Here is a 13,888-nt window from a genome sequence, read left to right on the forward strand (position 1 = left end):
AGTAATTAAATCTGAATACATCCTTGCAACCTACAAAATTATGTTTATAAACAATAATCATTATATTTCTACGTAAATTATGTCATACTGTTTAAGCTTGGACTATCATATTATGTTAGTATAATAGTCGCAGGTTTAAGTAAGGTTTTATAAGTAATTGATATTTTTTTTTTTGTATTCAGTATAATATATCCATTAAAGGGAAAGTAGGACAAACTAATTGAATATTTAAATGTTAAACGGCAGTGAATAAAAATACTTGTGTGTTTTCAATTCACAAAGCATTATTTTTAAAACTCCTTACAGCTCACAAAAAACCGTAATCACAATTTACAATAATCATAACAAAATTTAATTACTATCATAATGTTATTTATTTTATACTGTTTAAGTATGGATTTATAAGTCTTTGCTTATATTTTATATAGTAATATATTCACATAGTGAAATGATAGAATTTAAGATAAATTCATTCGATAAAAGAAAATGTCCATCCGTAAATACATAAAGTTTGTGTTCATTGATCATCATGCTGATGTTATATACGATTTTGAAAAAAAATACTAACAGGGACATATGTTTATTATAAAATTTCAATTCTATTTTCGAACAGCGGTATACTACTGTTGCCTTTAGTTTGTTTTAATGGTTTAACCTTATAGCATCTATGGTACGGTTTTGAAAATTGTATGCACTGTGTTGACCAACTATCATACACGTCTTGATTCAGTCACATAATAGATCACATTTCAAATTCACACTAATGGTTTGCGTTCTCAAAAATTCCGGATAAAATGTCGATGAACTTGGAGTCAAAACATTTGATGTAGGTAGTTTGACATTCGAATTCAACTATAAGATTAATAAATGTGATGACGCAAATGCGTGTTATTTTCCGGAGTATCAGTGCGTATACTTTCTATTTACTATTTCATGCGCTAATATAGGTGGCCCGCCCGTGGTCACGTACATGCAATAATATTAATTTCACTCGTGAAAACGCATTTTTGTTTTTCTTATCTAAATTCAGTATACGACAGAAAGAACTTGACATGTGACTTTCAATCACGGTCATCATTAATAACGGTATTCTGACCTCTAGCTGTTTCTCTGTTATTTCTTTTTTGATTCACTTTCCTATTATAAACTTTGACCTTTTCAAAAAGCTAAGGATTGTCTACCCAAGGAATAGATTCATTAACTTTGAAATTTATTTTGCCTTTTAACTTTTTTCATTCGAGCGTCACTGATGCTTTTTTGTAGACTTAACTCACATCTTTAAATTTAATTCTGGTATCTTTTCATATCTACATAAAGTTTTATATAAATTGGTTATTTTGAAAGTGTGTTCAGGTATTCGTAAAACTTCAAAATTAAGCTATTCTTCGGCGAAACCAAATTTCCATGTAGAATGATTGAATCGATTTAAGTAAATTCAGCAAATCCTTAAAATTTGAGATGTTTTATGAGACCAAAATAACTCTTTATATAAGGTCCCAATAAATTGCATGCCACATGTTTCACCGCACATGGAAATTTGACTATAAATTTATCTATACAACATCTACCATGAGTACAGACAGCTTCAATAACGCGGAGTTGAGAATATGAAGGCATCAATACAGGAAGCAAAATAAATGATATGATAGATAAATAAGGCAACAGTAGTATACCGCTGTTCAAAACTCATAAATCCATGGACAAAAAACTAAATCGAGGTAACAAACTAAAACTGAGGGAAACGCATTAAATATAAGAGGAGAACAACGACACAACATTAAAATGTAACACACACAGAAACGGACTAAGCATTAGACAAAATCCTATGAAAATAACAAATACAACATCAAAATCAAATGGGTCAAAATCTTTAATTGTTTTTACATAGGCGGTAATGGTAACGTTTTTTCCTGTAGCTCAGTCCATATCGTAAACGTGGATATGTATGATAGCTCGTTTCAAAGCTGTGACATTTTCACATATGTGGTTAAATTTCGGGGTACGAAGTGAGATAACTTTTTCCGTAAATTAGCATACCTCGAACATTCTTTTATGATGCGGCTCCTTGTGGTATAATATCCCCTTTTTAACCATTAAGTTCTTTGAAAAATTAATACTTTGAACACATTTAATAGCTCCATAGTTTTTACACATTTATTCTATGTTCCTCTACTTTCCTAATCACCGCAAATGGTTAAGTTCAGTCATTTGTCAAAAATAGAAACATATCCAATATCACTACACAGAGATTTTTTCTTTACACGTGACTTTTGAGCTCCTCATTTCGAGGCGCTTTAGGGATGTTGTCCTAAATACCTGAATTTGGGATAGATAAGTACCGTGACACGTCTTATAGTAATGTGAATTCACACTCAAAAATAAGAGAAAACAAATGACACAACGGAAACACAACGTTATAATGTAACACAAACAGAAACGAACTATAATATAACAATGGCCATATTCCTGACTTGGTACAGGACATTTTTAAAGGAAAAAATGGTGGATTGAACCTGGTATTGTGGCATGCCAAACCTCCCTCTTTTATGGCCATGTGAAATATAACATTAAAATGACAACACAACATTACAGGACTACAATATAAATAAATAGGAGAACATAATTGACAAAGAAACACACGAATAATAGCTAACAAAAGGCAACAAGTTTAAAATTTTGATACTCAAGAAGTGCACCTTGTCCGCACAAGACTTACTAGTGACGCCCAGATACAAAAGTTTGAAAGCCGAAACAAGTACAAAGTTGAACAGCATCGAGGATAAATGCATCCAGGCTTCCAGATTATAAAGCAAATCTATATATTTAGTGCATAAATTTAAATTGTGATTGGTAAGTGAAATTTGCATAAGTCATCCGGTTTGTAGAAATTAGGATTTGCAAAAGGGTTATCATTGGAAAAATGATGTACATTCCCAGGTAATGAATCAAATAGTCGAAATTTAAAATGTATATTCAAATAGTAGCTGAAAATATACAATTTCAACAGGCTTCTTCTATTCAAGGTCAATTATTTCACGTCAAAGCAAACACAAATTCAGTAACAATCTTTTGATGACCAGTCAGCGGTCTTAGGTTCATGTATTGCTTTTTTTTTTTTTTAAAGAAATAAACTTGTTTTCATATTTGATTATATTCAAAAAATGCATCTTAAAATGAACATCCCATACTTAAATGCCAAAACACTAAAATGGTGTAGGGTCCTTTCATGCAATATCGGATGCGTGGTTGTATAGATGTTTTATTATAACATTTTTTTTTTGAAATGTTGATATGTTAATCATGTTAGTATTTCTTGTTTTCAAAATGGATGAACTTGGAGATCTGACACTTTTCGGAGCGAGTATTGTTTGATTGAACAAAAGGGGTATCCGAAATGCACATGGTTATGTGTGGGGATACATTTTAAATTTACTTTTCTTTTTATTTAATTGTTTGAAATGTCAATATGTTAATCATGCTAGTATTTCTTTTTTTCAGAATGGATGAACTTGGAGAACTGACACTTTTCGGAGCGAGTATTGTTTGATTGAACAAAAGGGGTATCCGAAAGGCCAGTTAGCATGGCGGAGAGGTACCAACCATTTACTTAAACATATTTTATTTCAAAAAATCATGTACATGACATACACATATAAATACAGTGATACAATGTTACTAAGGGATTCGGAAACAACTATTTCATGCTTATTCGTTTTTCTTTTTGACCCTAAAAGAAAACTAAATTTAAAATTTCCAAACAAACTCTATTTATATTACAGTGTACTTGATAAATAAAGGGATTTAATCAGTGAATTAATGTATGACAAAATTTTCAATTTAAGATTGTTCATAGGATTTTACTTTGAACTAGCAGTCAGATAACTGCGAGTACTCCCAGATCTGTTCCTAGTGTCTTTTTTGTCGGGATGTACAAGTACCTGGCCACGTCCACTTGTATTTTTGTCCATATGATGAGTTAAGCCTTTTTCAACTGATTTTTATAGTTCGTTCTTATGTTGTACTGTTATACCACTGTCCCATGTTGGGGAGGGTTGGGATCCCGCTAACATGTTTAACCCCGCCACAGTATTTAAGTAAGTACCTGTCCCAAGTTAGGAGCCTGTAATTCAGTGGTTGTCGTTTGTTTATGTGTTACATATTTGTTTTTCGTTCATTTTTTTTTTATATAAATAAGGCCGTTAGTTTTCTCGTTTGAATTGTTTTACATTGTCTTATCGGGGCCTTTTATATCTGACTATGCGGTATGGGCTTTGCTCATTCTTGAAGGCCGTACGGTGACCTATAGTTGTTAATGTCAGTGTTATTTTGGTCTCTTGTGGACAGTTGTCTCATTGGCAATCATACCACATCTTATTTTTTCATATTTGGAATAAATAATGATTCGAAATAAACACATTAATTTTATTATAAAACCAGTTGTTGACATGATACGGAATATGTTGGTCTTGAGTATTTTATGATAGTATGATACTAACCCCCTAACGGGAGGGGTTGTGCTTGATTTTTATATGATCTAGAGACACTTTTTCAACAAGTTTAATTGTGGTCTGGAGCTGGCATGTCAGTAACTGCTAGTTGTCCTATGTTAATTTATGTATCATTGTCATTTTGCTTAATTTCTTTTGTTTTATATTCTGACATTGGACTTTTAACTGTTTATTCTATATCAGCTAGATGTATAGGGGAGGGTTGTTGATATATCACAAAACATGTTCAACCCCTCTACGTTTTTTTCGCATGTCCCAGTCAGGAGCCATTGGCCTTTGTTAGTTTTCTAAATTTTATTTCCTTTATGTTTCAGAGTTTAGTATGCCGTGCATTTCCCCTGAACTAAAGAAGATGTGCAGGGGCGGATCCAGCCATTTTAAAAAGGGGGATGTTTCCAACTACATGTCCCCATTCAAATGCATTGATTGTCCCAAAAAATGGAGGTTCCAACCCCCGGAACCTCCCCCACCGCACGCATCTGGAATCGCCACTAATGTTGTATAATTGCTAATAAGACAACTTTCCACTAGAGCCTAAATGACACACTTTTGTGTTTGGTGAAGGCCGCCTCCGGGTGCGGTATTTACTCGCTGTATTGAAGACCTATTGATGGCATTAAGCTGTTTTCTGCTCTTTGGTTGGGTAGTTTTCTCTTTGGCACATTTCCCACTTCTATTCTCAATTTTATACGGTAAATTTCTCATGAATCAACTTATTGAGAGGTGGAATGTTAATTACGAAGTAAGAGATCCATGCATGAGGTAAGGTGCTGTTGCAGCAACTCATAAAGGTGATGGGATATTTATCACAAGGAGAGAGTTTCATGTATAAGATAATTTACTCATGCATCAACTCATAATTGATGGAATGTTAAACACGATGAGAGAGTTCCCTGTTTGAGGTATATTACTTGTGTAACAACTCGTTGATAGGTGGAATGTTAATCACGAAGGGAGAATTCCATGCATAAAACAAAGTTCTTTTGCATCAATTCATTAAGGGGTGGAATTGTAATCAGGAAGATTGCCATGCATGAGACAAGGTACTACTGCAACAACTCATTGAGAGGCGAAATGTTAACCACGAAGGCAGAATTCCATTTATAAAGTAAATCGCTCGTGCAAAAACTCATTGGGTGTTTTAATGTTATTCACGAAAGTAGCTTTCATGTATGAAGTAAATCATGTTTGAAGTAAAATACTCATTTATCTTTTAAGCATTTACACAAGCATTAATCAACAAATACAATTATTTAATTTTCAGGATAGCAGAAAATATGAACAAAGAGGAAACTAGAGAGGAAGAGAAAAAGGACGAAAGGTAGTAGCTTCTTGTTGATTTAAAACTATATTTAATTTACTTTAAAACAGTAAAGTCATAATATGTAATAAATCACGTATGAGTGCAAACAGACAATCCCGAATTTATACGCCCGGTTTGACGTATTGTGGTACTCCGTTGTCCTTCTTCGTCAACATAATTCAAAAATGCTATTATGAAACTCTGGCGAATTGTTTATATCTATTGAAGTAATTTTTATAATTTCTGATTATACGTTTTAGTAGTTGGATCTTTAAGTATTTTGGACAAATAACTCAAAAAGGCTTTCAACAGTTGTCATGAAACTTCGTGCTGTCCTGTCTTAAGTTTTCTATGTTGTTTCTTCTGTACTATTATTTGTCTGTTTGTCTTTTTTATTTTAAGCCATGGCGTTGCCAGTTTATTTTCGATTTATGAGTTATCTGTTCCTCTGGTAATTTCGCCCCTCTTTTGATGACTTGTATATATTGAAATAAGCTATCTTTTTATATAGATATTTCTGATATTTAATTGCAGAGTTCTTGAACTTTATAACCAAAGATGAAGAACTGGATCATCCATCAATGTCATGGATACCTAAACTACTTAAGTGTCCTTACAAGCAACGGTATATTGCTGGGTCTTCCAAGTGCTCCACGAAACCTCTTTCTAAATTATTAACAATTATTTTATCAACAATCAAAGACGGGCTTCAAAGTTATTGTGAAACTGCCTATTCTAGAGGTGGCGTGAATCAGATGTGGATACTTAAAAATTCCAAAGATCTTTTAGAGTACATACAATCTAGCTCTCTTTCATCTTGTTATAGTATTAAAACATTTGACTTTTCTACTCATTACACAAGTATTCCACAATCTAAACTAAAAGTCAAATTGAAAGAGTTGGTATTAATTTGCTTATAAAAAAAGAATGGCTAACGTAGATACAAGTATCTTGTCTTAGGGAGGAATAGATCTTACGTTGTAAGGATCACTCTGATTCAAACAAAAAATTCTTTGAAACTGACATTATCAAGATGCTTGACTTCTTGATTGACAACATATTTGTTACTTTCGGAGGACGTGTTTTTCAACAGACTGTCGGCATTCCAATTTGTGCCCCTCTACTTGCCGACTTATTTCTTTATTATTATGAGGTTGACTGCATGCAGGAACTTCTTAGGAAGAAAGATAAGAAGTTAGCGATATCCTTTAACTCTACTTTCCGCTATATAGATGATGTTCTTTCACTAAATAATTCAAAATTTGGTGACTATGTGGAACGCATCTATCCCATCGAACTAGAGATACAGAATACTACAGATACAGTTAAGTCGGCCTCATATCTTGACTTACATCTAGAAGTTGACAATGAGAGTCGGTTGAAAACAAAAAATTACGACAAAAGAGATGATTTCAGCTTTCCAATTGTGAACTTTTTCATTTCTAAGTAGCAACATTCCAGCAGCACCTGCATACGGGGTATATCTCCCAATTGATACGATTTTCCCGTGCTTGCATTTCCTATCATGATTTTCTTGATAGAGGGTTGCTGCTTACACGGAAGCTATTAAACCAAGAGTTCCAAATGATGAAGTTGAAATCATCCCTTCGTAAATTTTATGGACGCCATCACGAGTTGGTTGACCGTTATGGAATAACAGTTTCACAAATGATATCGGATATGTTCCTTACGTCGTAACTACATTGAATCCCCTTCCCTTTCATGAATGTGACCTACCGAATTAGACTATTTACCGGATTTGTTATCAAATAAGCAACACGACGGAGCACCTGAGATTTCCCCTAGTTTTTGGTGGGGTTCGTGTTGCTTATTCTTTAGTTTTCTATGTTGTGTCATGTGTACTATTGTTTGTCTGTTTGTCTTTTTCATTTCTAGCCATGGCGTTGTCAGTTTATTTTCGATTTATGAGTTTGACTGTCCCTTTCGTATTTTTCGTCCCTCTTTTATAAGTTTAAAAAAAAATGCCCAGTTGTCGAAGAGCGTATTATGCAATCATGGCACAGCTCTTTATTAGGAGTACTTCACGATATTTTTGTGATATACGTAAGTATGTGAGGGATCTTATGTTGTTTCTATTCATGAGAAGGTCTGTTATTTATATATACTAGAAGAAGATTGTTTACGATGAACATAGTGTATTGTGGAAAAGCTTTATAACTATGTTCTATTACTACTAATGTCTGTAACTTTTTGTACTGGCCTGACCAGTGAGTGTAACCAAGACGACTGGGTTTAAGTGAAGATAAAACAATCAGGAGCTGACTTTTATTTCACTACCAATCCAAATGGTGAAAAACTGAAAATACAAATATAAATACAATTTTACAATGTGTTCAATGATAATTAAAGTCCATTAAAAATACGGATAAAAAGTTCGTAGATATATAAAGCTGTTAAAGTTCTTTGTAATTATAAATAGATGAATATTCTTGCGCACGTCGGGTTCTGTCTTGCATTAAATTGTGTTATCGCAGATACGTAGGTTGAACGGTTAAATGTTCCTAGTTTTTTTATAACATATGAAAATATATTAAAACAGTTCGTCGCTGATGTAAATACATAATTTGTAATGTTTTGAAAGTAACTCACGCTGTGGTTAGCCACGAATTGTTCTTTTGGACAACGTGTCCGCTGAATGCTCTTCTTGTAGTTGTGCACACGACTCGCTGAGCAGTTTACGTCATTAGAAGAGAGGGGAAAGTAACGCGGATTCCTACACTGTCCTTTATAAAACTCCTAAAACTGGCGCACATAAAGCGATGTACGCAATGAAACGTTACCAATATAAAATGATGATCACATGGAGAATAAATGATGAATGAGTTGCAGAATACTCCCCGTCTGAGGTCTATCTGACATCACTATTCCATTATCGAAAACAAATAAAATGTTAAATATATAACAACAGTACAAATATTCACTTAGAAGTAGTCCAACGGGAGGCTTGGTATTTCACAGCTTCTATCCTAGATATGGCGGTGTTTCCGACGAGATCGCGGCGATCTAAGATCCAACTCCATGGCTGTAGTTCTGATGGAAGAATCTCCTTTCGACATGGATATGCAATCTAACGAGGAAGTCTTGCGAGACGGATGCTTTCCTTGACGTTTACGGCGTACAGTAGACCATCCGGTACCATGTTCCTTTTCTCTGTGACTTAAGTTGGAATTGGTTATTCTGCTTTCCTCTTGTCCTTGTGTATCCAAAGTCGAATTGAAGCTTTCTATGGGAATTGAATGTTTTCGGATGTACTTTTCTTTGTCGGCATTCACTTTTGGTGGCGTTGTTTCCGAAGTGAACTTTTCGGCTTCTGCAAATCTGACGATAGAAGTCGCTGATTTCGTTTTCGGTTGCCCATGTAAACGGGGATAAAGTTTAGACGAATCAGTTTGAATTTCATTTGACTGGGTGTTGGTTTTATTACACTCAGGTAATTTCTTTGTCTGTGGTTTCACAACACTGCAAGTTGGATTTGTTTCCTTTGTAGTGAGTTCAAGGTGAACATGTTGCTTATCGGAGCGTATTTCTTCAACGATAATCCAACCCAGGTTTAACTTTTGCGCAAATGGAGCCTTTGGTGGTCCTAGACGTTGATCAAGGACATCATGTGCCTCTATAAGGTCTCTTCCAATGAGCAATAGGATTTTGCATTTTCCATCAATCGGGAGGATATGTTTTTGTAGTTCTTGCAAGCGTTGATATTTCAATATATCCTCAGGTGTAGCAATTTCGTTCCGATTATTGGGAATGTTATCGCATTCAATCAGTTCAGGCAGATTGAATCTAGTATTGTCTTGTACAGACTTCACGACAAAGCCGTTTCCTCGTTTACCGGAAGTAACCTTGCTGCCGGAGCATGTGGATAACAAATAATCTTTTGTTTCTGCCTGTACGTTGAATAGGCTGAAGAATTCAGGAGCCACGAGAGACCGGTTGCTTTGGTCGTCAATAATTGCATACATGCGAATTACTTTGTCCTGATTATCTTTGTGAAAGACATTCACAGGAAGTATCTTGGCACAAGATTTACTGCTGTTGCCGTCTTTGGAGATATCTGTGCAAGTTGAACTAACAGAGGTTAGCTTGGTTTCAGCTAACTCAAGTTGCTCCCCGCCGTCGACTGATCTAGGCGGTGAAGGCGGTGCACCTTTGGTTTGGTACACTCGATTAGTGTGTAATGCGGTGGTGTGTTGTTTACTTCCGCATTCATTGCAACTGATACTCGCGTTGCAATCACGACTTCTGTGCATAGTCGAATCACAGCATTTGTAACAAAGATTGTTTTGCCTCAACAGTTCCTTGCGTTCCTCTATAGTTTTGGCTCGGAATGCTCGGCATTCATTCAAGGTATGCTTTGTATTGTGTAGGATACACAGACCTTGTTGTTGACTGCTGTCTTCAGTTTGCCGTTCAACAGCCGTCTTATGGACGTTGACTTTAGAGTACGTCTGAGGTGTGAACCTTGGCGTAGCGTTTTTTGTATTTGGTGTTACCTTTGAACCAAAGATGAACCCAGGATCGTTCTTTATTTTGCTCATTTCCCTGATGAAGGCAGAGAATTCTGTAAAAGGTGGAAAGGCAACTTCATATTTAGACTTGTATCTTGAAGCCCTTGTTATCCACTTTTCTTGGAGTCCGTATGGTAGTTTTTCCACAATAGGATTTACCCCCTTTGACGAGTCGAAGTAAGCTATCAAACATCCCAGCTTGGGATTTTCTTTGTGATACTCTATTTCTGAGATAATGTCTGACAAATCGTAAAGGAGTGAGTTGTCTTTATTTGTCAGTGTTGGAAAGTTGTCAAGTTTGTTGACGAGAGACGTCTGCAACATTATTGGAGCACCATATCGATCGTCCAGTCTTTCCCATAATCTGTGTAGGCCTCTTGTTGGATTGTTGGCATTTGATGCCCTTATACTCATGGCATGTTTACCTGACTCTGGTCCAAGCCATTTAATAAGTAGGTCTATCTGTTCTAAGTCTGAAACTTGTAGTTCGTCTACGACATTTTTAAAGCTGGCTTTCCATGTATGAAATGATTCAGCCTGGTCGTTAAAGCTTGTTAGCCGGGAGAACAGCAAGTCCTTGCGAAGGAGAAATCTGGTTATCTCTAACGTAGGATTGTTTTGCTGCAGGTGTGCAGAAGGGGTCTCTTCTATTATAACTCCTTGTCTTAGGTGTGAGACAGGGATCTCTTCTATAATGCCTTGATTTTGCTGTGAGACAGGGATCTTTGCTGAAACGCCCTGTTTTCCTATTCCAGTTACTGTTCCCAGATCTGGGAAAACATTAACATCTGGTGACTTAGCACGTGTAGGCAAGACCTCAGGTGTTTGTGGTGGCAAGTTCAGTGCCACAGATGGCACGAACGCTGGTGCTTCATGTCTCAGCTCAATTTTAACAGGAATTTGTTCTTTCTTTTGAGGTCCTGTTACTTCCTTTACAACAGTTGATACAGGAAGTTTATTGACGAAATCTTGCACACGATGGAGCGGGTCTTCCTTTTCGTCAGGGAGATCGCTAACCGCTTGGCTGTCATCGTATTCCAGGATACGAGCCTCGGCTTCAGCGGCTGCAGCTTCTCTCTGTGCTTCAAGAAGGTTAAATTTGGCTTTCAGCTCGGCTTTTTCACGGTTTACTCGTGTAACATCTTGTTGCATTTGAGCCTTCCTGCGCATAGCCTCTTGTTCTAATTGCGTTTTTCTGAACAGGGCTTGTTCTTCTAACATTGCTTCTTGTTGTAGGATAAGGGCATGTTTTTCGACAAATACTATCTTAGACTTTGCAGCCTCTGCCTTGGCTCGCTTTCTCCGTGCCAGGCTTGACATGTCTGACACGTTAGAGCTACCGCTGTGCGAGCTTTTCTTACCCTTTGAGGTCTTTGTTCTAGTGGATTTAGCATGTGTTAGGGCGAGGCGATGCTCGTGTAAAGTCTTAATTGCCAGTTCGACTTTAGACATTCGGATATTCGTTGAGAATTTGCACGTATCAATGTCTTGAAGGCTGTCTAATGTTTTTGTATTTTTCAGAAATGTCAAGTACTCGTCTGTGAGCCTGCGATACTTAGTACAGGCTTGTACAATTTTATCTTGTGCTGTTAACAATTGCTGGAGGTCGTTGGGAGGCTTGGCCGTTTCACATAACTGAGAGTCTAGGTTTGACCATAGGGCCTCTAAGTCGTGATAGAACTTGTCACGTTTTTTCTATAAAGGCTCCCTGTCCCTTTTCGGTAAGTTCACGCACTCGCCTAGTCTCGGCATTTTCATCTACATTTGTTGTTTTTGACGGATTTTGTAATAATTCTAGATCTGGGACATTTTCCTCTGGGGGCTGAACCTCTTCTTGCTGTTCTGCGTGACTGGGATCCATGATGTAAGTCGACAATGTTTGTTCAACGTTGTTGGTTTGCTGCCGAGTACACACAAGATATGTAGTCCACTGTCAGTGTAAAGGTATGTACGTATGTACGTTGCTACGTTGTCGTTGAAACTACGTTGTTGGTCTGTTGACTGTCGTGGAGTGGCGTACGTTATCCAAGAAAAACAACAGGCGAGTTGTAGCTTTTTCACTGTAATGGCCTGACCAGTGAGTGTAACCAAGACGACTGGGTTTAAGTGAAGATAAAACAATCAGGAGCTGACTTTTATTTCACTACCAATCTAAATGGTGAAAAACTGAATATACAAATATAAATACAATTTTACAATGTGTTCAATGATAATTAAAGTCCATTAAAAATACGGATAAAAAGTTCGTAGATATATAAAGCTGTTAAAGTTCTTTGTAATTATAAATAGATGAATATTCTTGCGCACGTCGGGTTCTGTCTTGCATTAAATTGTGTTATCGCAGATACGTAGTTTGAACGGTTAAATGTTCCTAGTTTCTTTATAACATATGAAAATATATTAAAACAGTTCGTCGCTGATGTAAATACATAATTTGTAATGTTTTGAAAGTAACTCACGCTGTGGTTAGCCACGAATTGTTCTTTTGGACAACGTGTCCGCTGAATGTTCTTTGCAGTTGTGCACACGACTCGCTGAGCAGTTTACGTCATTAGAAGAGAGGGGAAAGTAACGCGGATTCCTACACTGTCCTTTATAAAACTCCTAAAACTGGCGCACATAAAGCGATGTACGCAATGAAACGTTAACAATATAAAATGATGATCACATGGAGAATAAATGATGAATGAGTTCCAGAATACTTTTACTTATTAAAACAAACATTGCTAACATGAATCGATTCATTGAATAATTCCCGCTACCACTACACATATTTTATATCCCCTCAGTGTTCATTTTCTATGTAATCTTACTATTCACTATGTAGGCTTTACCAAATATAAACTCAGCACAAGCCTGTGATTTATGCAATGGCCGTGTATCGACTGATTTGAAACATCACGTGAAACACATGAAAGGTCTGTTTGACTATATAGTCCGGTGTTAGCGAAAATAAGGCCTAACATAAAATGTACTAGAAGTCCTATGTGAAATTAATAAATAACTAAAATTTGTCCATAGTACACGGATGCCCCACTCGCACTATCATAATACATGTTCAGTGGGCCGTGAAATTGGGGTCATTACTTTCATTTTATATAAAAATTAGAAAGATCATATCATAGGGAACATGTGTACTAAGTTTCAAGTTGATTGGACTTCAACTTCATCAAAAACTACCTTGACCAAAAAATTTAACCTGAAGCGAGACAAACGGAAGCTCGGACGAACGAACGGACGGACGGACGGACGAACGGAGGCACAGACCAGAAAACATTATGCCCCTCTACTATCTTAGGTGGGGCATAAAAAATTTGAGTTTGTTACAGACCAAAAATGGCATTCAAATTTGGCACTGGGTTTTTCTAAATATTCCAAATCAACTTAAGTAGACGTAAAAAGTATAATTTTTTTTTATTAAACTCCAATTAAATTCAAAAAGTTATCACCATTCTAGTAGCCAGCACTCCTGTGCTACCATGTAAGTACAGTGGTACTATAATTTTCTTTTAAATCAACTGATGTGTGATGTTGTATTATTTGAAACA

General features: G+C 36.1%; 1 protein-coding gene across 1 annotated transcript in view; it reads left to right on the forward strand.

Annotated features, from left to right (window-relative positions):
- LOC143081100 (uncharacterized) overlaps positions 1-13,888 on the forward strand; it is a 30,807-nt gene that overhangs the window by 12,456 nt on the left and 4,463 nt on the right. Inside the window, exons 2-3 of the mRNA XM_076257336.1 lie at positions 3,499-3,592; positions 5,773-5,829. Of these exons, the coding sequence (XP_076113451.1) occupies positions 3,582-3,592; positions 5,773-5,829 (68 nt within the window). The 5' untranslated portion in view covers positions 3,499-3,581. The remainder of the gene's footprint in view (positions 1-3,498; positions 3,593-5,772; positions 5,830-13,888) is intronic.

Source organism: Mytilus galloprovincialis, chromosome 6 (genome assembly GCF_965363235.1).
Source record: "Mytilus galloprovincialis chromosome 6, xbMytGall1.hap1.1, whole genome shotgun sequence".
Classification (NCBI taxonomy): Eukaryota; Metazoa; Mollusca; class Bivalvia; order Mytilida; family Mytilidae; genus Mytilus; species Mytilus galloprovincialis.